The sequence below is a fragment of the Saccostrea cucullata genome, unplaced genomic scaffold (genome assembly GCF_032062105.1).
Source record: "Saccostrea cucullata isolate Sc308-1 unplaced genomic scaffold, CSIRO_AGI_Scuc_v1 ctg2165, whole genome shotgun sequence".
NCBI classification, from domain to species: domain Eukaryota; kingdom Metazoa; phylum Mollusca; class Bivalvia; order Ostreida; family Ostreidae; genus Saccostrea; species Saccostrea cuccullata.
This window is the reverse complement of record NW_026935230.1, coordinates 198-27,332: the sequence shown is the minus strand read 5'-3', so window position 1 is coordinate 27,332 and position 27,135 is coordinate 198. Positions and strand designations below refer to the sequence as shown.

General features: G+C 33.7%; 3 protein-coding genes across 3 annotated transcripts; 1 reads left to right on the top strand and 2 right to left on the bottom strand.

The window, feature by feature from the left end:
• Nucleotides 1-4,079: 4,079 nt before the first annotated feature.
• Nucleotides 4,080-4,907, bottom strand: LOC134242284 (uncharacterized). The gene is made up of 2 exons (XM_062724373.1): nucleotides 4,253-4,907; nucleotides 4,080-4,138 (listed from the first exon to the last, which is right to left on the bottom strand). The coding sequence occupies exons 1-2, from the start codon at nucleotides 4,905-4,907 to the stop codon at nucleotides 4,107-4,109; spliced, it is 687 nt and encodes a 228-aa protein (XP_062580357.1). The 3' UTR covers nucleotides 4,080-4,106.
• Nucleotides 4,908-13,638: 8,731 nt separating this feature from the next.
• LOC134242283 (uncharacterized) lies at nucleotides 13,639-16,063 on the bottom strand. Its single transcript, XM_062724371.1, has 4 exons — nucleotides 15,734-16,063; nucleotides 14,814-14,895; nucleotides 13,815-13,954; nucleotides 13,639-13,656 (listed from the first exon to the last, which is right to left on the bottom strand). The coding sequence occupies exons 1-4, from the start codon at nucleotides 16,061-16,063 to the stop codon at nucleotides 13,639-13,641; spliced, it is 570 nt and encodes a 189-aa protein (XP_062580355.1).
• Nucleotides 16,064-23,145: 7,082 nt separating this feature from the next.
• On the top strand, nucleotides 23,146-25,028 carry LOC134242282 (ankyrin repeat domain-containing protein 50-like). The gene is made up of 3 exons (XM_062724370.1): nucleotides 23,146-23,302; nucleotides 23,782-24,201; nucleotides 24,541-25,028. The coding sequence occupies exons 1-3, from the start codon at nucleotides 23,146-23,148 to the stop codon at nucleotides 25,026-25,028; spliced, it is 1,065 nt and encodes a 354-aa protein (XP_062580354.1).
• Nucleotides 25,029-27,135: the final 2,107 nt, after the last annotated feature.

Sequence of the window (27,135 nt, the reverse complement as noted above, 5' to 3'; positions counted from 1 at the left end):
AAATAACAAAAAAGGAGGCCCATGGGCCATATCGCTCAACCTAGCACATTGGCTATTAAATAAAGCAGAAATCACTTCAGTATTGAGAATTGAGAAGTTCACATGGGGGGCTGGAATTTTAAACTACCAACTACCTGACGATCCTTCCATTCAAGAAATGACTTTGCTGTTTTTGAGCAGATGATTTTTTCCTATTTATTTATTTGACCCCTCCCCCAAATAGTTGCCCAGCCCTACAACTGGGAGCCCTCAAGCTTGAACAATATGACTTTGTACTACCTTAGAATGTCTCCATATCAATATGATTAAACATGGCCTTTCTGTTCTTGGGGAAAAAAATTTCCTTGATATGGGCAAAACTTGGATCCCCAATTGTGGCCCACCCTACTCAACCCCTTCTGCCCGTTCATGACTTGGACAAGATATGGCCAATCATGGCTTTGTGGTCCTTAAAGGAGAGTTTAAAAAAAATCTGATGTATTTATTCCAATGGATAATTAATGCCTTCGGCTCAGGTGAGCTAAAAATACAATAAATTGTTTTATAAAACAGGCTTCCTTAAAATTGCGCTGTGTAAACTTTTCAAAATGTGCTCATATTGAACACTGCATAAATGTTAAATGATATACATGCAGTAGTTTTTATTGTGCTAACACTGAATACAACTTGCAATCATTTTAAGCTAGATTTTAAATCAGATTTTATTTTTTGTAGAAGACATGAAGGAGTAAAAGAAGGTTTTGCAGAGAGTTTTATCATTTATGCCATCCAATTTTTAAAAAAATTATTCATATCTTAATTTGTTGTTGGTGAAGAAACAGAAGTGGCATGTATTACGAAATGCATTGTGTTAATTTTCCAGACTGAGAGAAAGAATTTATACATTTAATGCATTCCTTATAAATTTAATAATTAAATTTGTTTACACCGATTCCCTCACTTTATAAATCCAAACGTTTATGAAACTGCCTATAAATCCGTATCGTCTTTTGACGGTAAATGAGATGAATACTTTCCTTTTATGCATATTTCAGGTACATGTAATAAATGCAGATGATAAAACAAATAGAACTTGCGACTTGTGCCAAAAAAAGTTTAATTTTTAGATGATTAATTTAAGGATAAAAAAATTGAGAAGGGTTGAAATTGTTAAACAAAGTACTCCAAAGTGAGGCCAAGCTTTGACGTGAAGAAGCGTTCTTTAACATATTATTTAATTTTCCCTTGTTTAAAGTTTTTCAATTGTAACAGTGGGTACCATTGTGGTATGTAAAAGAATGCATTAACTCTTATTTTTTTATTTTCTGTAAGTAAAATATCAAAGTCATTGGGTTAAGCTTCCTTCGTCATATTCTACCAAGCAAAATAAAAGTTCTGCAAGACAGCTAGCACATTGTGAATATTGAATTTCAAACGAAATCCAGTACTGCTAATAATTTACAAGACAAGACAAATATTTCAACGCGATACACATTATACAATTTTTTGAAATATTCTTGTTATAAATAAGATATGTTCAGCGGTAAGTTATTACTGTGTGAGAAAGACGATATATGAATTATTGAGTTTCTCTGATCATCATAATTGACTCTTTAAGTGGTTCGCCTCCTGTCCAGGAATTCCACACCATGTATTCTGGTCCTCTGTCATCTGCAGAGACTCTATATTTCGCGTTAAGATTTGAAAGACTACACCAATAGTACCACCAAGCACCATGGCGTTCTGTTGCACAGCGTCTCCCATTATAGGCAGCTTCGTTGTCTTTAGTAGAAAATCTCTTTTTATTGTGATAGTTGCCCAAACTGTCACCTGTAACAGGATAACATGACAGATGGCAAGTATTAATCTTCATTTTTTGATCTGAGGAATAAGTTGCATTGCCAAAAAGAGAAATATATTCATACATGAATACTCATTCCCATATCCATCAAAATTCTTTGTAATATTATTTTAAATTCTTATGAATATTAATTTCAAAGTACTTTTTGTCTAAAGCCGGATATCACTAAAAGAAATAGTATGTTTCAGTACCGGGTACTTGGCAAAGGAACAGACACGAACTATGATTACTTGTTAGGTTTGACATGTAGTCGGAGACGAGAATCATACCGGTACCTACCGACTACAAAGCAAGCACTCTTCCACTTGGCCGGTACAGGTTTTTTTTTTTAAATAAATGTTTCTAATATGGGCTTAATATGTCCAATCCAAACTAAAACTAAAATTTAACCGATGCATTTCAAAAAAAAAAAGAAAATATGTATTTAGTTACCCGCTGTTCCGGAATATCCGGACACATTTAGTTTAAAGAAAGTGTCCTCACTTCCGAGGGAAAACGTGGAATATTGAGCAAAAGACTTCTCTCTATTAAAACGCTGAAGCTCAATCCGTAGTGTCTGGTTCCCATTTTTAGTTAAAGCATGAATCACATCGTTTCCTACGCAGCACAGTTAAGGTTACAAAAAGGAGGCGGAGCCTAATTTGCAAAACTTTACTATGACATCATACACAATATACGTCATACAACATTTCTTTAAAATACCACAAAATGAGTTTATCTGCTACTTTAACCAGTAAGAAATCATCAAACTACATAAAAACTTACTACAGCGTGTTGTTTTGTCGTTAGTTAAATCCAACATAACAAGTTATAAACAAGTCACTGATCGCAATACACTTGTCAATATGACGTCATTTCTTACAACGTGACGTAGTTTGTATGCAGTGAGAGACAGATCAAGTAATATTTTCTCAACAAAATATGTATTCTCTAATTAAATAAAATATTATTTACAGATATTCCATGGGATATATTTAATGTCTTCTTCGCTATTTTATTAATATATTTTCTGTACATTACGTATTTAATTAACACTGCCGTATATTTGTATGCAAGTACATCGGAGGGTAATGTGGGGGGTCTTTATAAATCGATCTAGTGCAAGGGCATACACTCTATGGATCAAAGTAAGCTTTTACATTTCAACTATAGAACTAATAAGGTATCTGAAAAGTGCTGCGATCCTGATGAAATCTTAAAAACAATTTAATTATATCAATATTTCATGCCGCTGACCATCAAAAAATACAGTATTCGGTCATACAAGTTTAATTTTAACAAAGAAAGTGCAGAATTTAGACAGGATCGCAGCACTTTTTAGAAACTACAATGCTTTTTGAAAATATTTATATACTAAACTTGGAAATTTACCTCGGTTATGCCCTTGCACTAGTGATATTTATATGTAACATCAATACTTCAAGTCAATGTGCTAGAATCGCGTGACTGCCGCGTCACGTGACTATTCTAAATATAAAATATAATTGTCCTTGATATGTAGTTATTAATCCAATTATCCGATATAAATAATGTACTAAAAATAATCGCCATCCCGATAACGAATTCATTTTTAAAATACAAAATTTAGCCGATATTTCCATTGCGCGCCTTAACTGTACTGCGCATTGTTATAATGCAAATCAAACACTTATATAAGAATACAAATAATAAAAAGGTGTAGTTAAAAATTCAAATTGATGAAAGTGTGAAATCAACAGTAATTTATGCAAAGGATATATAACAAATCCTTATTAGTTAATAGATACAATACAAATGAATTATCTCTGCATAAAGAACATACCTTCCAATAATTTTTAGATAATTGTCATAATCCATTTTTATACTCTACCATGATCCTGATAAAAATCAAGGCCAATATCCCATGTTTCTGAATGAAATGGTAAACAATAATATTTAAGTAATATTTAACTTATATATTCGTGGATATTGGCACGATTTGGCTCTCGGAATGCACGAGCTTGTGAATACATTTGTACCAGTGCCAATATTCACCAATATAAGTTAATTAACTTCTTAAAATTTTATAGCTAACACATCTTTTATTATTGTTCGCAGTCGACTGTAAAGTTTCACGTTACGTCACGATCTAATTTGACAGCTCGCTCAAGGTAAATAGTACCCGCCTTAGACGCAAGCTAAATGATTGGTAGTTTCTCCTTATCCCTGATTGGTTTTTCGTGACAGACAATGATAAACAAGAAAAAAGTTGGACATAACCATTTAATTACACGTTTTCAATGTACATTTAACGCCTTTTCTTAGGTGGCACGGATTCATCTGCAATATAAAAAAAACTAGAAATTATAAAGTGGTAAATATAAAAGATCGGGATTTTTTTTCTTAACATTAAAGTGACATGATTAAAATTATGTAATTAAAACATTAACTCACCCCAGGGACATGGTTCGTTTGGACTTGGGGGCCTTCCTAATGCCGCAGGAAACCGCACGGAGTTCGCCTCCAGAATTGGCCGAGCTGGATTTCCTATGTTAATATTCCGAGGTCTGAAACGTCCGCCGTCAAAATTTTTTATTATTGTAGGAAACGTGTGCGATATTTGCTCCAAGTTATCTGGCATCTTTCCGTGAAAATGTTTCTCAAGTTTTGCCGTATCAATGTTGACAATGCCGGATCTTGGTACGTATTGCCCGTTTGCAGTTTTTAGTAAATATTTTCCTTTGTCGCTGTTAATTAGATATCCCCTAATTTTCTGACTGAAAGAGTTTTTAACAGAGTCAGTTGCCTTCACTTTTGTCTCCTGCTCTAACTTTTTATCTCTCAAATTTTTCTCAAGTCGTTTGAGGTGCTCATTTGAACTTTCAACAATTGATTTCTCTTCCGGATGTTTACTTACATCACCGCATTGCTGACTTGTCACACATTTTTCAATAGCGCACTGTCTTGCATTGTGGTCAAGTCGCAGATGGCAATTTCCGCATTGCTTACCGGTAAAGTTTCCGATATTTTGTGGGGCTGTACAGTATTTTTCTTGCATACTCAATGCGTAATCCTTTGCACTTTCTACTTCTGTCTCCAATTCTTCCATGTAATTGTTAAGATCTTTTATGGACTGTTCGATTGGCGATCGGTAGGTGTAAAAATCGAGAAATTCATCACTCTGATTATAGGTGCTTTTAGTAAATGTGGGTGTCTGGAAATTCAACTCCTTTCGAGCTACCGTTTCTCCGGATCGAGGATTATTTAACGACTGGAAATGTCCCATCGACGTTCCTTCGGATACTTTAATATTAACGACAGGGATTTCGTCTGAACCTGATGTGCGCACGGTCCTGAGGAATTTTGAGAAATTAGCTGGAGAAATATCCACATAATCTCCCTCTTTGTCCTTGTATGACATTCTTAGCATCGGCATTCGGCTGATGTATTTTATCTGGGACTGTATGACTGCTTCCAGTCCGATGTATCCAAGAGACATCAGCTCAGTAAATTCTATTGAAATAGGCGAGACTCGACTTTCATTGTAGTACATATAGTGAATCTTCAAATCAATCTCATCAGCTGCATTTTGAACTTCTTTTGATAGCGCCATTTTTGACAACTAAAGTCTAATGACTTAATGTAAAGATCTCGTGCAAAATTTGATTGACCAATCAAAGAACGAGATAGTTCCCGCTACATAAAAAAAAAATCCATATTATGTATAAAAATAAAACATGACCTTCAACCTTTTGCGCAATTTGCAGAGAATCATAGGTACCCCCTGCATAAAAAAAATTCCAAATTATGTACAAAAATAAAACTTGACCTTCAACCTTTTGTACAATTTGCTGAGAATCTATAGGTAAGGGAGAAATATTCCTAATTAAAACCTAAACCCTGTTTATTTGAAGTTCAAGAATTAGTAACGTAGGGGCGGGGGCCTCACCGGGGGCTATTGCCTCTCTTTTAGATGGGGGGGAGGGGGTGAACAAGACTGCCTTAAACTGTGTTTTGTGCCTCGTCCACGCATACTTACTTTGAGTGTAGCATCATATAGTTTGAACATCAGGGATTTAAAGATAGGCCTTGCTGTGATTTTTATGTATGATCAATATAAGTACTGTGTAGATTATTAATGATAATATAGGGATGTGGGTGGGGCGAGGACATACATGTATATTTGTGTACCGGTGTGCAGTTTTTATATATATATATACTTTACAATAGCAAATCTATTATTGAATAAACTCCGTAGGAATGTAGTAACCAGGAACGCATGAAACAGGGAGGGATGGCCTTCCTACTTTTTTCAAACATAACTTTAACTATTGAAATGTTCATTGAAAAGCTCTCCCCCCCCCCCTTCAGTAAAGTAAAATAAGGGTAATGTAGTACATGTGTTGCATAAAAAAAAGATACCAAAAGAAGTTATTATTTTAAAAAAGTTGGTCTTCCCAATTCGAATACCCCCCCCCCCCCCTTCAAGAAATGGATTTCGAGTTTTGGTGAAAAAAAATTATATCTTTTGCATGTCAATTTTTCTTTTCAGATAAGCATTTTTTTTCTGGCTGCCCCACCCCTCACTTTTAAAAACGATGCTATATATAGAGTAACAACAAAAATACCGATACTTCCTCTCTTTATATACCCTAATACATACTAACGACTGCAAATTGTTTTAAATGATTTTTAAGGCATGTTGTCGAATCAAAAAAGAACTAGATATACTGTCATGGACAGTATATACCCGACTATGGTGACTTGCCTACTAAATATACACTCATTCGATATTGGACTTTCCATGGAAGAAGTCAAAATAATTCTATAATTATCACCGTACATGTACTTTGTACAAATTTTCAGAACATAAAATTTTAAACCCAATTAATGTTAAATTTTATTAAAAGATTTTGGATGCATTATTGTATAATTTGGGTTTAAAATACTTAATTCATAACCCAATGAAAGAAGTAAAAGAATTTAATTAATGAATGTGAAACTACTTCATGTCTTGATTCAAATAACCATTAATACCTTTTTCATCGATTTGTTGAATGAACTGTTCCCCCCCCCCCCCCCCAACACACACACACAATTTCTCTCTCTCTCATCTCTCTCAATACTTAAACATAAATACAAAGCGTTTTTATGATTTAAAAATGTTTTTTAAAAACAGATTTTATTAAATTTGTGTTACACGATTTTTAAATTTCATCAATCCATTAAAAAATGATCATACACACTAAAATTTATGGACGAATGGGAATATTCTAAAAATTATTTAACACACACACACATTCTCAAAGGGTCTCTCTCTCTCTCTCTAATCTACAATCACTGCAATGCACCTTTACTTAAATAAAGTTTAGTTTATAATGATAAAATATTGAAAATTTTGATGGACCATCTAATGGTAACGAATATTTCAATTTTTTACATTTTTTTTTCACAGGGGGAACCTGTCTTTCACCATTATCATATTTATGATATCCGATTTCAGCAATACATACAAAAGGGCAAAATGGTGGAGCTTCCAATTATTTCTGCAACATGGGATCGCAAATTCCTTTTTAAATAACCTAATTTCCAGCTATTTAACACAGTGTTATGCTGACGAAAATTAAAGAAAATGTGAAAATAGATAAAATCATTTTGAATGTCGATTTAAAAATTGCTGTTTATGGATTATTTTAAAGAGATTTTTGTTGTCACGACTTTACCTTGTCGTTTTTAAAAAAATACAGAAAATATACATTATCAATTATTAAATAAATGCATAATGTTTTTTTTTTTCTTTTCATGGTATCATGTGATGAAAGAATCAATTTTTGACAGGATGCAAATTTCACATTGTCTCAAATCTAATTAAAGATTAGATTTTATCTTTTTTCCGCTTTTCACACTTTCATGCCACTACAAGAAAAATACCTTGAACATAGTATAACATTGCATAACTCAAAAGAGATGTGGGTATCAATTTAAACACCCAGATACAAGTAACTGAACAGGTATAAGCTGGAGACTTCTTTTTTTCTTTTTATTCCTAAGTAAAGACTTATTTTATACCCGATAACTGGGTAAAAGATTTGACCTTGGGGATATATTTCAACAAACTCGTACATAAATGAAATTGGATTTCAAACAAACAAATTATAGTTATTATTTTCATTTTGATATTTCATATATACCTGGTCATGTATTTTTTTTCTCCAGCTAGCGCTTATAATGACTGTGCCGAGCTTGTGTTTTTAAAATGAAAACTTTCATTAGTCCAACAGAAGACTCTCTGTATTAATATTTTTAAATAAATTATGTATCAATTTGACATTACTAAAAAATTTTGCTCTTCGCTTTTTACTTTTATGTTTTTCCAATGAAAACATAATGAATTTCAGTTTGCGATAATTTAAAGAAATCAAATTATATTGAACATGGTTTCTATTTTTATATAATATTTGCTCATATAGTTTAAATATTTTAATATCCAACCGATAGCGCATATTTTGCGATGTTCTTTTTTTCTGTAATTGATGATTTATTTCTTGATATTTAAAAAATTTCAACCTTGGCCATAAAATTTGAAAAGGTGAGGATTGTTGGTAATAGGAACTTTCATGAAATACTTACATTTAAAAAATGAGTGACCACATCAAACAAATATGTAACAATAGCGTTATTGTTTGACCTATACCTTGAGTTCAATCGTGACGTAACGTTTCAAACTTTACAGTGACTGCGAAACAAATATCAAATATTAATTATGTCACTTTAATAACATCAAATTAATGAGAATTTTATAATATTTAAATTAACGTCTGGTCCATGACTTGGTATTCATTTAGAATTGACTAATGATTTAAAAATATTTTAACTGTTGAATTTTGAACTAATTGCACAAAATCATGAATAAACTAGAGCAAAGCTCGTTGCAAAGCAACGGAAGGTCAATTCTTGTGACCTTGTTGTGACGGATAGTAAAAATAGCTTTGATTTTTTTTTGAAATGAGAAATTAAATTTATAAGCAAAATTAATTTTTGAATCCTGGCCAATGCTATGTTAATTAATGCAAAATTAAGCCATTTTTGCTACTTCCGGTTTAACCGGAAGTGACGACGACGCATGGAAAATTAATTTTTAAGGTCCCAGAGACATATGTTCACCAAAAACTTGTCAAAAACGGCAAAAATACGCGTTTTTCATCTACTTCCGGTTTGGCCGGAAGTGACGACGCTGGACATATTTTGACTACTCCATTAGATTAAGCTTGACATTTTCAACAACTTTGCTTCTTTGATGTATAACAAATTCTCAATACTTTTTGAGATATCTGCAAAAAACTTTTGGCCCCTCTAGATCCCTTAATTTAGGGGTCAGCCCTTTTTCTGACATATCATTTGAAAGATCTACTGATTCTGCACTAATTATTTTGTATATATTTTAACAAAATATTTTTAGTTTAGAAGATAAAAAGCAAAATATGAGTAATTTTTGGTTCTTTTAAACGTTCTAATTTTTTACCCCAAAAATAGCGCCATTTTGAATAGAGAAATCGAAAAACAAAATCCGATGTGGACAACTTCAATCCTTCTGTTATCTAAAAGCAGTAGAATTTCTGCTCCAGCTTTAGCCGTTTCTGAGCCTTTATCTGGAAACGAAAGCCTATAAATTTTCGTTTAAAGGGAAATAACTCAAAACCGGAAGTGACTTTTTGAAATTTTAGTCAGCATTCTGATAGAGTTTATAAATGTCTATAATCTCTGAAAATTTGAGCGAAATCCTTTGAGAAATGAGTGAGATATGAGGCCTCAAAGTTGCGGTCTAGGAAGCAGAAGAAAAAAAAGAATAACTAGAAACGATCTCGTTGCGAGCAACGAGAGGTCTTCCGTCCGATTCTGAAAAAAATTGTAAAATCTAAAGAAAAGTTTTAAAAAATTTGGACACACGAGGGATTGAACCCAGGTCACCTGCATGAAAATCGAACGTGAAGACGAATGACCTTAATAACGAGTAAAGATGATTTGAATTGACCTCTGACCGATACAGTGTATCTGTATGAGTGAACAATTCTGGAATGGGACGTAAAATAACATACAATCAATTAATCAAGTATACACGCACAATTCAATCAGCCATCATTGATATTTACTTTGTACTCATTGCCTGAAATAAAGAGCGTCATGGAGATTGTTAGTAGAGAAAATTTATTACTGAAGAACAGATGATGCTGTTTACTTTCTTTATCTCTAAATGTATATACATGTATATTCAACTTTTTATTCCATGCAATTCCATATATATGCATGTCCATGTAATCTATATATCTGCCCTTCTGTTGACTTCTTCATCAGACCATTTGTCTGACAAAATAAAAGATAGTAGTAATCGTATTTCCACTTGTAGTCATGTTGTAATCTACTTTGAGATATAGACAAAAACAATAGTAGGCGTTTGAGGAAATTTTGGATTAAAACCAATACGAAACAGAATTGCAACGTAAATGCAACGTGACAAGACAAGAATTTCTTCACCTTTCAATTATCCTTATGGTACATAAGTTTCGTTTAACCAAACGCTCAGCTGATCCCATAAACTCTGATCTGCTCATCGGAGACAGTCGCCATTTTGGTCCCGCTTCATATTTTTAAATGCAAATATAAAGAGTCTGGGTTAATCAATTTTAAAATAAATAATATATTAGATCTTTCCAAAAGTCTCTATTAACCTTACTAATATTGAAGAAAAGTGTTGAAAAATAAAAAAGTTGAAAAATTGGAGTTTTTAAAATCGCTTCCGTTGGCGACAGGAAGTACTGACGACACATGAAAAGGAGATATTACACATCTACAAGTGATGCCCTATATTCTCTAACAAGTCTCCAGTTAATATCTTTAGTCGTTCTTTAGATACGGCGCGGATAAAATTTCATTTTAAAATCAGAAAAATGGCCATAACTTGAAACCGGAAGCGACTTGTTCCAAAATTCTTCCAAATGTAACAATGGCATATGAGAGCGCATTATCCCTGAAAGTTTGAAGAAAGAGCGTCGAATAGTTCTCGAGATATCGCGTGCACAAAATTTGTCTAAAAAATAAGAATAATAATAATAACTAGAAACGATCTCGTTGCGAGCAACGAGTAGGTCTTCCGTCCGATTCCGAAAAATAACCCATAAAATAGGGCTGAAAATGGATGAAACATATTTTGGACACACTGGTAATTGAAACGGGTCACTAGTAAAAATCCAATACGCTTATCGACTATTTGAACAACTACTCTTACTTCACTTGTTTGTACATATAATTCTGCAACATTTAATCTGTCTTGGAATTATGAAAGAAGGGTCACTATTCATAATTTCGCGCCAAACGCATCGAGTAAATCTTAGCGAATTTCTCTTGGAATGTTCATTTAAATAGATGAGACAGCTTCAATCAATAACAAAAGAGCGTTCTTATCGCCTAAATTTTGAGGTGTGGAAAGTATAACACATACATGTAACATACCGTATATAGGCAAATAACACGAAAGCAGTGAAACAGCTATGAATAGTTAATTTTTCAATTTTCAATCACGAAAGTTGACTATTCCGATTACTTACACTTTCATGAAAAAGGTGGTATGTTTCACCGAATAAAAAAATGCCTCGACCGCCCTACGAGGGTCTAAAAATAAGATTCCATTATGTTCAATAACTTGCATCGAGAAAATAAAATGTTTATATAGGCCAATTAAACTGTCTTTGAAAAATTGTTATCTTTAAAAATGAAATATTTTCTTATTGTAACAGTTGTCCCTTCTAGTGATTTAATATGACTCAAGTGTTCATGGGAAAACAGTGGTCACGTTTTTTACTTACTACATTCTTGAAAAACTATTAATTATATGATTTAAGCTATGTGTTACCGTGATGCAAAACAAAAGATATAGATATTGTACTTCATTTGTACATTAATTCTTTTCTATTTCTACTTTGAGAAACAACCAAAACTAATTAAAGAAGACTTGTAAGTAGACCTTGGATAATAAATGTAGTTTAACACCGAATTGCAACGAACCTACGACGTGACAATCCAAGTATTCCTACACATTTCATTGCTCCTTATGTTACTTTCGTTCAAGCAAACGCTCAGCTGCCTCTGTAAACCCCTATTGCGAAATGTCGGAATTGACAGAGACCGCCGCCATTAAGATCCCGCTTCAGACTTTTGAATGTTAATATCTCGAGTTCGAATTCATCAATTTACAAACAAATTATATATTCAGCCTAATGAGAAATGTTTCTATCAACCATACTAATATGATTTGAAAATATTGAAAAACAAAAAAGTTTAAAAATTTGACTTTTTTTCTTTGCATGTCGTTACGACAGGAAGTAGAGACGACGTACAAAAGATCGCGTCTTGGATAGTATTTATCCCGATCTATAATCCCTGAAAGTTTCACAGTAATTACCGTTCTTTAGATTATCCGCGAACAAAATGTCAATTTAAAATCAGAAAATTGTCCGTAACTCGGCACCAGATAGGAATTTCCAAAAAATCTCCAGGATATTATAACTGCAGATACCAGCACATTGTTCCTGCAATTTTCACAAAAATCCATCCAGTAGTCTTTGAGAAATCACGTGCACAAAATTTGATGGTCAGAAAAATAATAATTATAACGAGCTCAGGAAGCTTCAACACCTTTTGCGCTGGAAAGATATAAACTCAAAAAAGCAATTTAGCAATCCTTCCTCTACCTTCACTGAAAATCTCAAGTCAATATCTTCATTCTTTTTTTAGTGATTGCCCGGAGAAAGCTGACCCTCTTAAAATCAGCAAATCGTCCATATCTCACGAACGGAAGTGACGACGTACTTATAAAAAATTTCCAATAAGGTTCAGACCAATATCTATCAGATCTGAAAGTTTCGTGAAAATCGACCGAGCCGTTTCGAGAACTCGCGTGCACAAAAATCGGTAAGAAAAAAATAATAATAATAGGGAAAAAGAAACCGAACGAAAACAATAAGGTCTTCCGTTGGAAACGGAAGACCTTAATAAGAAACAGTAGAATCACTATAAGGTCTTCCGTGAAGACGGAAGACCTTAATAATCTTTACCAACAGAATCAGTAAAGGTCTTCCGTTGGAAACGGAAGACCTTAATAATTACAATTTGCGTGAAAATAAATACATCTTACCTAACTGCCACTACCCATTATAAATTTGTCTTTGATAATTTGAACAGACGGCCTTTAATCATTTCTACCCTATGGATTTTGATAATTTTTCGTTAAATAAATTTTACTGTTATATTTATTGTTTTAAGATTAAAAAATCCCAGGGGGATTATATACCTTTTCTGTAAAGGTAGAATTTTTTACATATGGCAGTGTGTACAAAAACTTGAGTAATATAAAATTGTTTAAGCAATTATCATTATCATTATGTAAAAGGCTTCAAAAACCAATTTCGAATTTAAAACTTGTGTTGTTCTTTTGCTTTTTCTCCAGATCTGCACGCGAGTACGGTAACACTTCTAAATTGCAGATTAAAATTTAACTTTATTCATGTTATGTTAGGGTGAAATCACCCCTAACATAACATCGTGTTTAGAAAATGTTATTAGGAAGAAAAGTGGTGATCTTTCGACTGAAATTTTTTATTTAGTTGCTAATGTTTTAAGACATTTTTCATTCGTCACTCTTAGGAAGAGATGTAATGACATCAAGATCAAGTTGTGTAAAAATTGTTTTCATGATAAACTCTTACATCTGTAACTGTCTCATATTTTCTACATTTGACGTTGAAATAGCTTATAAAAGGAAATGTTATCGAGTAAGCAATATTAGTTCAGAACTTCTCCTGCATCTGTCGACATGATGGCATCATGATATTAATTTGTTTAAATCGTTTTCATGATAAGCTTTAACATCGGAAACTCTTATATTTTCTACATTTGAAGTTCAAGTGGCTAAGAATAGATATAATTCACAATCTGTTAATATTCAAAAATGAAAACTACTCACCGTCCACCCGCCTCCATCTGTCGTCATGTCACAGAAAACCTCTCTCCGGCCGGTGTCTGGATAAATAACATATACCCCATTTTGTCCTTTCTTGCTTGGGTCTCTTTTCACAATATCTGAACAGTCTTTATATACCTTTTCTGTAAAGTTAGGGGAAAAAAATCAATAATGAATATTTATGCCTTAATATTAACAATCCTTACAAAGATGAATATGATTCGTGGACAATTTCAGTACTCTCCAATCAAAATGTTCTTTGTTAATATGTTTGACAACATCCCCTTTCTGCTTAGAGGCTAACAAATTATGTTATGGAAGAAAATGTGCATAAATTATTATAAACACACTCAGACAGATTTTTATTTAACAGAACATCGTAAAATTGATTGTTTGGTTGATTGAATGATTTAAGTAACTGTATTTTTCGTTCATGAAGTGATCAATATTGAAATTTGCACTTTTCACACACAAGCCAATCCATTTCATCTTCATGAATTTGAAAAATCGACAGTTATTCCTTATATTTAAATGCTTTGATTCCGCCAATCCACGGGCTCCAAGCCTACTTCTCTCTAGGTGTTGTCCCGCCCTGCACGTGTTTTTTTTTGGAACCGCGCCAAAACATTCATGAGGAAATCAATTACATTTACAATTGGTAATTTTATCTTGGACAAAGACATTGGAAATGTAAATATTGTCTCATAGAAAACTTTTCACTCATTTACAGATGTTTTTTTTGACCTATTGGCTATAACAGGGAAAGAGTTGCTTCTCATCAACGCCTTCCGTAAAATAGAACCTTAGATTTGAAGACCTAATTCAAGGACCTCGGGCATTCGTCCCAAGTCTCAGGTACTTAGGGTATTAATAGCCCTAGCTATTTTTTTAAAATCTTAGGTCTGAAGCAGTGCCGTTAAAGCAAATCGAACTCCAAAAAAACTTTGATTTGAATGTTGTATTCATCACCTGAAAAATATAGTAAAACATCTTATATATTACCTTTTAAAACAGGCACACAGTTACCCCGAAGGCAGATTGCATCCTCGGTGCAGATATGCATGGGACAATCGGCCGCCAGGTGCTGAAAATAATTCGTCTTAGAGTGATAACTTGTTTCATTTTAGATCGCATTACTAAATATAAAGAAGATGGGAGAACAAGGCGGGCAGAATGCCTATCGCCTTCGATATTAAGAAATATATTCATTATATGAACTGAGCATTTCAATTAACTTCTAATTGAAATTTTTGAAATTATGAGAAAAAAAACTTTTCCGTGAGAAAAACAATCTCGTAAGAAAAAAAATCTGTCCTAAAATAAACAAATGGCATTCGTGGGATTCGAACCCTCGCAATAAAAATCCGATGTATCAATAGCATAGTGATTTGAGACTTACGCGTTAACCACTATGCTACATCACTCATGATGATTTTTGGCATTTAAATCTTGTTTGTGATATGACAAGCAACTTAATGAAAGATACGAATGTTGTGTCATAAAAGTGTACTTTTAAGGTATAGTGGGTCTTCGCTCCATGTTTTTGTAAACCAAAAAATGTGTATTTCATTGCAAACTTTTAGGATCATCTTTCAAAAAAATGGAGCGAAGAGCCACCAATATTGAATTTTTTTTAAAAGTATGAGAAAATGATCGTTTTTGTTCTTTTTAGTGTATGTAAGCTTAAGGCTTTTTCATAGGCAAATATTGTCTGATTTGGTGAGATTTTTGTAAATTGTAGAGATTTTACATTAAGAATACTTCAATGCTAGATGAAATATCAATTTAAATTTGGATTTAATTGAGATTAAAATTTTCACTTCTTATCTGTCGCACTATAGGCACTTCGCCCGCCTTATCCCCCCATCTTCTTTATACAAATGCTTCAATGTTCGCTACTTAGCGTCTGATACAGTGCTTACCTTTGGAAAATTTTCACGGTCAACATGAATGATGCGGCCCTCGGTCATTAGGCTAGTGCCATTTTTGATGGCAAATCTTGTGTTTAGCCGGCAAGTCTTTTTTTCACGTATCCAATCCACAGAGAGACACAGCTCAAATTTGTTACAGACCATCTTACACATTCCCATTTCAGCATTTGTCAAAAGGTTGAAATCGGGTACAGAATTTTCATAATTGTAAATGATCAAAGATGTTGGGTCGAAGCACTGAGAGTAGCATGTCTGTAATAGAGTTAAGGTTTGTACAACAAGGTACACACTGATCACCTTAGGACTTCCAGCTAGTTCCATTTAAACTGTTTTCGCTTTACCGATCAGATGGCGAGCTCCACCAGGATAATCATCTGTTTGATATTTCTACACTGCTATATAAAGATATCTTTATTTTTTATTGATGTGGCGTCACATGATAGTATCATTTGTGTTATTGATTGAATTGTTCAGTAGTTTGAAATTGTTGCATATGTTCATTTTTATCGTCGTTTCTACATGAATTTCTTATCTCATTTTTAATAATTAATATTTTTCTTATCTCATTTTTAATAATTAATATTTTCAAGATCCTATCTATTACATTTTCTTAAAGATAATAGAGCGATCTTCTATTTGAGATTGTAATCTTACTGTACCGACATTTCCTCATACAAACACTGTGGTTTTTAGTTAGATATCCGAGGAGTCTGCGCCTGATGTCATCATTATAATTCAAAGGTGGAAAAATCATCAGTATTGACCGGATAAAACCCATCATTATCAGAGTAGCTCTGGCAGTGGCTCTGGCGAGAGTTAGCGAGACTACAGCGAGATAGGGTAAATTATTCACGGAAATGTGGCTAGGAAGTGACTAGCACGTGAAAAGTTATGTTGCGTTTTAGTTTTCACCGCCTTATAATATCATATATTGGCCCAACGTTGGTAGAGTAACGGTCTGTTGGGTCAAGGTTGGTGTTGGTATAACATGATTGGGCCAACATTGGGCCAATGTTAGACATTACGCTCTTAGTGGCAATATCAGCATAAGTCAGTTATTCGTTGTTGGGCCAATGTTGGCCCATTGTATCTTAATCTCACATAAGTTGTCGTGATAACATACATTGGTTTTACATTGTTTGGCCAACATTGGCCCAATGTATGTAATTTTCACAGAAATTACTATCTTAAACATTGGTTTTGTATCGTTGGACTTACGTTGGCCCAATATTGAATACTGAACATAATGAACATATGCAGGTGTACAACGATTGGGCCAGCGTTGGCAAGACAGCGCTGGCACAATGTTTCAAACTTAGCATAAAATGGTCGGTCTCGTGTAGTTGAACCATTATTGGCCCAATGCAAATTTTTGTCAAAGATATACTGCAACAGCTGGGAGGATAATTTAAAAGGTTGCTCATTTATGAGTATGTAACGCTACACACGTGTAACTGAATCAGTATACAACTATACATTAAATGTATCCTATAATAAGTTAATAACATTAATTTTGTTATCTGGCTTTATCTCTGAGTGCTTTATCTATACATTTTTAGTTGGACCAACTTTGGCCCACTGTGTCAAATGTGTACTGCATAAATCATGTAAAAATGTGTTTATTAATTTATTGATTAAATGTTGTTGTACTATTAATAGTAAAAAAAATTACATTTCCTTAACAGACACTATAAGGCTAACACAGCTGTTCCAACATTGGCCCAACGTTTACACCAAGTTAGTGTTAAATACTATACCCAACGATTTTCTATTTCTCTCCCTGTATCATGCACACACATATATCATAATGTTGTGCAATTTTGATATTAAATAAATCTTCATGGGTTTCATTGGATATCATTAACGTTTATATATCATATTGGGGGGAGGGGGGAATACATATGCATGCATATCTTGGCTATATGCACGAATTTATATTGTTGCAAATAAAAAAAAAATGTTTCCCTTGTGAAAGCCAAAAAGTAATACTGCATACAAACGTATCAATTTAAGAATTTTAAAAGAAATTCTTGGATGTGGGTCGAGAACATTGTAGAAGACACATTTAGTGTAAAGCAAATGTAGCATTTCAGCTGTACGTGCTATTCCACTCTTTGAAAGATGTCACTCCCAGGAGGGCAATAAATTAAGTTTTTTAGTTAAATAGAGGTCAGCTTTCCTCGCGCGCAAGATGTAGGGAACAAAGACAAAGGACTGAATTTTATTTGAGGATAGACGCAGTAAGAGCAAAATGTGAGTATTTCTGGGTTTTGTTTTTTTTTTTTTTGTGCTTGAGTATTTTAAAAGGAAATTTTCTATCAATGATCGTAACATAGTGGAACAGATTTTGATCTACAATGTAGCAAATTGGATCTGTACGTGTATGCATATTCTTTTCTCATTATATGTGATTTTTGGTTTTTGTATGTGGGATAAATCTAAACCCTTGTTCTTTAAAGTAGAAATGAATAAAATATATACACTGTATATGTAATAATTAACTCATTAAAACGCGCAACGCTCCATTTTCGCACATGTGGGGAACATGGGGAGGGGGCGATCTTTGTTGATAGAGACACGTGCATCATGAAAATCTATTTCCATGTCTACAAACTTTGAATTATGGTGCTATAAATACTATAATATTAATTCCCTTAGACCAGTATTCTGTACTTTCAATAAGGTCTCAGACAAAAAAAAGTCCTGAAAAATTGTGCAGCTATCTCGGGTCTTTCCGATACTAACCGGAAAGTCCAAGTATGTGTGATTCCCAAATACATTTATAATTTCTTATTTCTGTGCCTGATACATTTTTAATTTTGTAAATAATTTTGTAAATAATCATATGACATTAAACCGACCCATTATAAACAGTACGAATAAAAAAAGTTGAAGTATTTATTGAAGAGCTATGGTAATATCATCAAGCATTAAAATCACATGGTAACACAATGAACGTATAAATTATAAGTTTAATTGATATATTAATTTGTACAGTACATTTATCTATGTTTTAATATTGTGTTATGAATTATAATTGATACTATCAGTGCGTAGAGCGACGGACAATAATATTTAAATTACGAACTTGTTTACAAACTCTGGGAGATAGAATACAATAACAGAGCGTCTTCATTTGACGGACAATTAGTTTTTACGATGTGTTGTTCTCGAGCACTGACACTTCCAATCACACTTTGTGCAGATCTGCAGCCATCTAATTAACTGAAGAATGTGCAAGATGCATAATGTTAATGTAAACAGAGGACATTGCCGTATCCTATAAGGAGATGGGAGACAGAGCTTCAGTGAGGGGCGGACAATGTTAATATTAATGAAGTGACACTCTAACTAACTAATTGCTATTACCAAATATGTGAACCCTATGATGCAGCTTCTTGTACAAAAGATGCGCGCACTGAGTATCAATAGCTTTTACGATCCTAGCTCCGAGATGAACTATAACAGCTTTTAACATCTTAGCTCCGAGAAGGACCATGAGAGCTTTTACGAACTTAGCTCTGGGACTTATGTGACATAATGACTAAGTGAGCTTTCACCATCTTGGCTCCGAGATCTTTATAATTGAACTTTTCATGTACCATTGTTTGTTTAACCTTTGCTGTGACTTTATAATAAAACTATGAACTTACAAAAGTCTTCTTAATCCAAACACATTGGCAAGTTGTGTTATAACATGGTACTTTTTAGGTAAGAAAACTGGGAACGATTCGAGGTGACAATACAAAACAAAGTGTACGGAGAATTTTGAGTTCCATGATAGACATCGGTGTTGCAAAGAAATGAACTGGCTTGGGAGGGATGATAATTAAGAGAGCATTTTCCTTTTTATTATTGAAAGATGTGTTGCTGTGTGAGTATTTTTTTTTACATATCTTTAAAATATTATTTTATACTCCCAAGATATACTGATCTTGGTTTGTCTGTTTGTCTGTGTGTGGATCGACAACTTACAAATTTAGTTAAACATGAAAAATATGTCTAATTGTCAAAGATCAGACATGTGTCAAGGGTAATGCATCAAAGTCACATTAATTTATTGAACTAAGATTACAATTTTTTCATACTTTTGACAGCCTAATGTTCACAAATATCTTGTCATCAAAATGATTGTTTGTAAAGTAAACCAAAAACACATTTGTATTTTAATTTGTACATTAGTTTATCTAAGTTTGTGTGATATAATGTTTAGAATATTTTAATCCAACATAAATTGTGTAATTACCTGTAAATACCGAAACAATATTTTTCTATCTTACTTCTAAGGGCAGATCACTCTAGTGACATAAAATTACCCTACAAAATAGATCTCTGTAGTGTGCAGTGTTAAGTTATTAAAAACATTTTTTTTTCACATAACAAATAAAATCACAGTATCTTATTTTGACAGTAACTGTGAGAAAGAATGGATGTTGCAAAGATGCAAAAGACAAAGAGATCGAAGATGCTGAAAAGGACTGCATGGTTACGATACTCTTGCGATAGGGATGGGGGTAGGAAGGAGAGGAAACAAAAAACGGCAGCAGAATAGAAGGAGACCAACCGATGAATGGCCTTGAAATGACTTTGAATTTTTTGATATCTGGTGAATTATCATTATTACCCTTTGACTTTAATTTAGTTTTTAATTTTAATTGTTGATTTAGTGTTTTTAATTCATTTAAATGATTTTATTAGTAAACCGTATCAAATTATCTTATTCTTGTTATTTCTCCCACTTATTGGAAATTAAAAATATGAGTCATTGGTTGAGAACACTGGGTCAACGTAAAACAAACTCTGGGCCAACGTAAAAAGACGCTGAGCAAATGTGAAAATAACATCGGGCCAACATCAGAGAAACAATGGGCCGATGTAAGCTAGAGGAACGCTCGGCCAATGTAAAAGAAACTCTAAGCCAACGTAAAAGACACATTGGGCCAATGTAAAAGACATACTGGGCCAACATAAGACCAATATTTGTAGCCTAGTACGTAGGCCCAACATATATCCAAGGTTGGGCCAACATCCATGCAATCGGCGTCTAATGTTGGGCCAACGTAAAGCCAATACGTTGGCCCAACATGAGCCCACTTTGCACTTAAACATTGAACCAACATTGGTATGGAACGTTGGGCGAACAAAATAGATATTGTTGGCATTTACATACATTGGGCCAACATATTGATGCTGACTGTGCGCATTAAAGTTTGTCAGTGTAGATGATATTACACATTTTTTTACCAGCGTATCGGTCGCTAGTGAGCTCTAATTTTTGCCGTAAACTATGATAAGATATATATTCTTATTTAAACCCCCGCCCCTTTAGCCACCCTTTTCTGTTGAAAATCATAAAAGTCTTTCAGAAAGGTCTGGAAACATTTTTCACAGGACATGTTTTCGAAAGAAACAGACAAAAGTAATTTCCTGTTTACTGCCAATTTTATTTATAAAACCGGTTTTACCCTATAATCTTTGAATAGGTCAACATTTGAATGTCTTGAATTTAAATCACAATAACAATAGTAGGGGTGTTTCAGGAGGTGCAATTTTTACTGTACGACAAACATCGTTCATTTAAAATAAGAAATATTACTTATGATTCATGTTAAAAATAAATAATGTAGCAACATTTACCAAATCTATGTATGTTAAATTTAAATGATGTACTGATGAAGAAAAAAAGAGAGAAACGGCCCTGTTCATGTGTCCCGGGAACATGCACCTGATTCGAACATGACAGGTATCGAGTCAACTGCTGCCATTTCTGGAACATATCTTACCTAAAGATCATTAAACAGATTACCCACACTCACAATAATTTAATATGGTATTGCATAAGTCTACTAAATACTAAAAAGTATCACTTTTTTGCCCGTTTTCTACAGCTGTTATATCTTTCTTGGAAACATTCCATATTCTACTTTTTTATGATATATATACATTTACAGGTCATGGTCTATGTCTTATTTTTGTTGCTATGAATTTGAATTACATTGGGAAAAGTGATTTAGATAAAATTCCTGTGGAATGTGGCATTTACAGAAGCAATTATTGGAGGAGTATTTTATGAGAAATAAAGACGAAAAAGCAAACGTAAAGCTTCCAAAAGTAATTGTGACTTGCAGGTGAAATCTTCCAAAGAAAGAAATGGACTTCCTCATGGATGGGTTCACTATTATCAATCTAGACGGAGGTGAAGCAAAATTGACCAAAAAGGAAAAAGAAGACAAAAGCCTATAGATTGTTTGAAACTTAAAGATAGTGAAGCCAATCAACTTATTAAAACGAAAAAATCATTTCCTCTAATATCAAGTATAGCTTCTACCAGCAAAGGTTTTCAGGAAACTGTACTTACATTTTTCAAAGAACCCTTCGAGCAATTGAAAAGAGAGATTCAATTGTTGAAAGAAAATTCCAAAGAGAAATATTTGTGTCTACTCTTGTTGATTTTGCACGGAAATAAATTAACGAAGGACAGTTTTTATAATGCAAGCAAAGATATGAGAAGTCTGTAAAATCAAAATGACGATATTCTGATATCAAAGCGGTGGGAAATAAAAGCAGAAACATATGTAAAGAAGAGAATGACATTGACCATAGCGAAAACAAAGAATGCAACGAAGACAAGAAATGTCAATTATCAAAACCTTCATTTTCACGAGGAAATAGATTATATTGACGACACAATGCTTAATGATCTATTGAAAGCAATTGGTATTATTAGGAACACCTCAAAGATTGCTCTCTTTCAATGTTTAAAGTCTCTCCGGGGTCATTATTTTGTGCAAAGAGTCAACAAAACTTTTAAAATAACAGATGACTCTTTTCTGCTTGCTTTGACTAGTGTATTTTGTAATGACAATCCAGAACAGTTTCTAAAATATTGCAAAAGCAGTTTCTTTCCCACGTTGACCACATCTTCATTAAACAAAAACGAAGTCTTTCAAAGAATTCAACTGGAAGACCGTTTTATTGATTCTTTCGTTGAAAGAATCGAGGAATGTATTATATAAGAATGACACATATTTAGATAATATTTCTTAGTCCTTTGATCCAGAATGAAGGAGTCTTGACAAATGTACAATTGCGCCTGAAGAATGAGCCTAAAGATAAATTTAAAAAGATTTTACTTCAAACTGAAACAAGACAATTGATTACAGATTCCCGGGACAGTTTTGCAAAAGAAATTATTTGGGTTCTCTAGACTTGACCCCATTCCACTGTGTCGTGAGTTATCACCAATTACCCTTGCGATTGCTTTTAAGTTAGAAAACTTATTGTTAGCTATATTCGACCTAGTGACAGAGAATAAGACCTTTTCTGAATATTTTAAGAATTCCCCAATGAAATGTGCATTTTGTGTCAATGGGAGAAGAGATTTCGTCGCACAAGTTACAGAAATGACAGACTTCAAAAATGCATGCTGGAGTAAACAGGAGAATATATACGCAGTTCACATTGCTGCAAACTTCCTGCACACTGATATGTTATCACTTATTCTAAATGGTGAATGTAATGCAAACATCGGACGTGAATGTAGTTCGAAAGAAGAATATGGTAAGTCCCTTATATTCTGCAGCCGCCCGTGGAAATGTCTCAATATTAGAAGAATTATTAAACTGTGGCTTGGATATAAATCTGAAAAACAATACAAGATGACACTCCCGTGACTGTTGCCTCGTCAAATGGCCACTATTCAACCGTTCAGTTTCTACTGGAGAATAAAGCAAATGTAGATCAAGCAAAAATTTTTGAGAAAACCGCTCTTCATTTTGCGGCATAGAAAGGCCATCTTGATATAGTTTTGTAATTGCTAAAGAACAAAGCAGAAGCTGATTTCACTACAGGTACTGGAAACACTCAATTAATGCGAGCCTGTTGTGGACATAAAAATGTTGTGCAGGAACTTCTAAATCATGGGGCTGAAGTAAATATGCTTGGCGATTAGGGGGCTCTTGCTCTTTTTGTTGCTTCAGAGCATGGACATTTTGAAACTGTAAAAGCTCTTTTAGCAAATAATGCTAATGTGAATTTAGGCACAAAGCACAGGGGAAACCCATTGTTTATTGCATCAAGATTTGGTCACCATGAAATTGTTCAAGAACTGATAAGTCATGGTGCTAAGGTTTACGGAAAGGGCTTGAGAAATCCCCTCTTGTACCCATCTTATTCTGGATACGATAAAACTGTTGCGTTGCTTATTACAAATGGGGCAAATATAAACGAAAAAGACCACGAGGGACACACTTCTTTGATGAATGCCTCCAGAAGAGGCTGGATAGATGTCGTCAAAATTTTGCTGAAGAATGAAGCTGACTTAAACATATGCGATGACGAGGAAGAAGACGAAGAAAAAGACGAGGGAGAAGAAAATGCTTTAGATATGGCATGTTCTAGAGGCCATTTAGATATCGTGAGTATTTTATTGGATCATGATATTGATATCAATAACAATGGTAATGAAGAGAGTTACACACCTTTAATGCATACTTTGGAGGGCAACCATCTTTCAACCTTACTTTAATTTTGTTGGATCGTGGCGCTGATGTATATACTAAAGTTTATGGTACAACTGCTCTATTTTTTGGCTTGTTCTGCCGGCTTCAAAGAAGTCGTGGATATTATACTAGAGCACAAAGCCGAAGACAACCCGAAAGAGGCTGATGGTTCTCTAACTAAATTTCCACTTTCTGCTGTTGTCAAAGAAGGTCATTACGAAATACTTAAAGATCTTTTACAACGCGGTGTCAATTTAAACTAAATAAAATAAAATAAATATAAATATGAACTGTTAGGTTTTGTTTCAAGAACTCTATTGATGAAAGCAGTTGAAAACCAACACGAAGACATAGTCAAACTACTCATTGAATTCGGAGCTAATATGAGCTCAGAAAATGACGAAGGTTATAGAGCTTTACATACAAGTGCTTATAATAACTCAAATGCTAAATTAATGTCAATTCTACTTAAAAACAACGCCGGCGTGAATGTGTGCAATCACATGGGAACCACGCCTCTGATGATGGCCCTGCATAGAAGTTATATAAAAAAGAAGTGCATACAGGCACTGGTTGATTATGGTGCAGACGTCAATTCGCATGATGGTTTTGGAGATCACATTTCACATTATGCTGGTAAATGCACACTGTTATACCTCTTCTCCTTCGACATGGTGCAAACGTCAGTGTACTCAATGAAAGTGGATGGACTGCTCTCCACGAAATATGCAATCGTGGCTATTATAATTCCGTCAATGCACTTCTTCAGTATGGAGCAGACATGACTATTCGGTCGAAAGACGGCCTCTCTGCACCTGATATTGCCAAGAGAGAGGGATATAAGAAGATCATAAGAATTCTTTCTGAGAAACTTTAAGAAAGTGGAGTGAAGGAAGAAGGGTCGATTTCTTCTTCATATTTGGACAGTTATTCCTCCACCTTAGGTAGGGCAGTTGTGCTTGCTAGAAGAAATCCACAAGGGCCTGCTTTGCCAAGATTACGTGGTTTAGTAAAATTAAAGAAGACTTGGCAATAAAATACTTAAAAACATAAGAATTTTTATTCAATTTAAAAGGTGGAGATTAATTTTAAATTTCACTAACCATGCTCCACATTGAAACACTTAACATTGTATAATAAACACATTGTCATTAGATGTTTTTATAAATTATTCAGAAATGAATCAAATAAGTTTACTAACAAATAAAAACGAAGGTGTAATCGACTTCTTATATTAAAAAAAATGATTATGGTACACATGTAATGTATAGTTAAAATTACTTGTGAATATTCAAGTGAGATTACTTTTGTTTCATTATACTATAAGTCCCTACTTACTCCTTTCTTACACAAAATAGATCGCATCGTGTTTCACATCTGAATCTCAATTATCCTAAAATATTATTTTCGTGGATATTATATTTTTTCATATATACTTTGCTGCACATTGACCGAATTAAAGCTTCCAAAACTAACCATGACACTTTGCAAAACTTCATGTCATTTAAAGTACGATTTTGTTGCACTTAACTACTCTGTCTTTCTAGTGTCTTGTCTTCCAACACATTAGTATACTAATGCTAAAATTGTAAGTTTCGTCTTTTTAACATTTAAAGCAATTCGTCTTTTGCCATTTGAGGAATATAAGAAAATCCAAATGTTCTCTGTTTCTGAGTAAAAACAGCTTGAATAAGCAAATGCTAGGCTTTTACTTATGAAAATGCATTGTTTGATATACTAGATGAAGATCCAATAAAAATACGAATAAATTTTTGACTTAATATTGGAGGAATGAAATATCCCTTTGTCATGCGCAAAAAAAGTTGATTTTCTTTTCTTAAATCAATATAGATTTTAAATTAGTTTAATTATATACACTTTTTTCACATGGACGGGAAAACGTTTTTATAGAACTCGTTTACCTAAGCAAATGGGATTATTTAATTAGTATAATTGAAAGCTATCCCTATCTATGAAGATTCAAGTTTGGTCGATTTACAGTGTTGGTGTACAAATGTTCTACAAAAAATATCTGCAATAAGGAAGTCTACAAATTATTAATATAAAATGTGCGCATCTGTAGGCCAAAAACTGGTGGGGGAGGGGGGGGTGGAAGTTGAATTATTTATATACATACAATTACTGGTCAAAACCGACATAAGGATGTAATTATTGTCACAAATGAGCGATATTGACCATGTAAGTCTTGCTTTCTTTGTTTAACATCCCTTTCAAAAAATTTCTCTCCATATTGTGGAGCCAAGACATGGCGTTGTTGGGTACCAAATTTGGACACGGACATGGCACTTATTAGGGCCTTTGAGCAGCGAGGGATCTTTTTCGTCCCAGCACATACTACGACAAAGGACCTCGGTCTAACGGTCTCATATGAACCTGCTACGTAAGGATCGCGACCGGCTTCTTACTCCGCGATTATAACATTTCCCATTGCAACCACAGGCCACTCATCTTTTTAAATTGGGACATATTCGGGGAGTAAAAGATCCTAATAAGCAAGAGTAGGTGAAATAGGGAATTGAAGATTTTGGCCGAAACAATGTATTGAAAAATAGTTTGATTTTTGGCGTTAGATAACTATCTGGTAGACTTATCCTTTTTCTATAGAAAAAATTTAGCATTTGCATGGAGTTCATGTCATATTTACTGACCTCTTTACATGGTCACGTAAATGTTCATGCAGCACTTTGTATTACATATGTAAATTGTCCTTCGGGTATTTATCGTATAACGACCATGTTTTGTAACTAATGAATGAAAATAAGTCATGATATTATATAGAAAATTTTGTCACCTGTGTGGCGCAGTGGTTAGAGTGTCTGCCCTAGAACCGCGAAATAAGGAGTTGATTCTTACGTCGCGGTTTCGAATCCC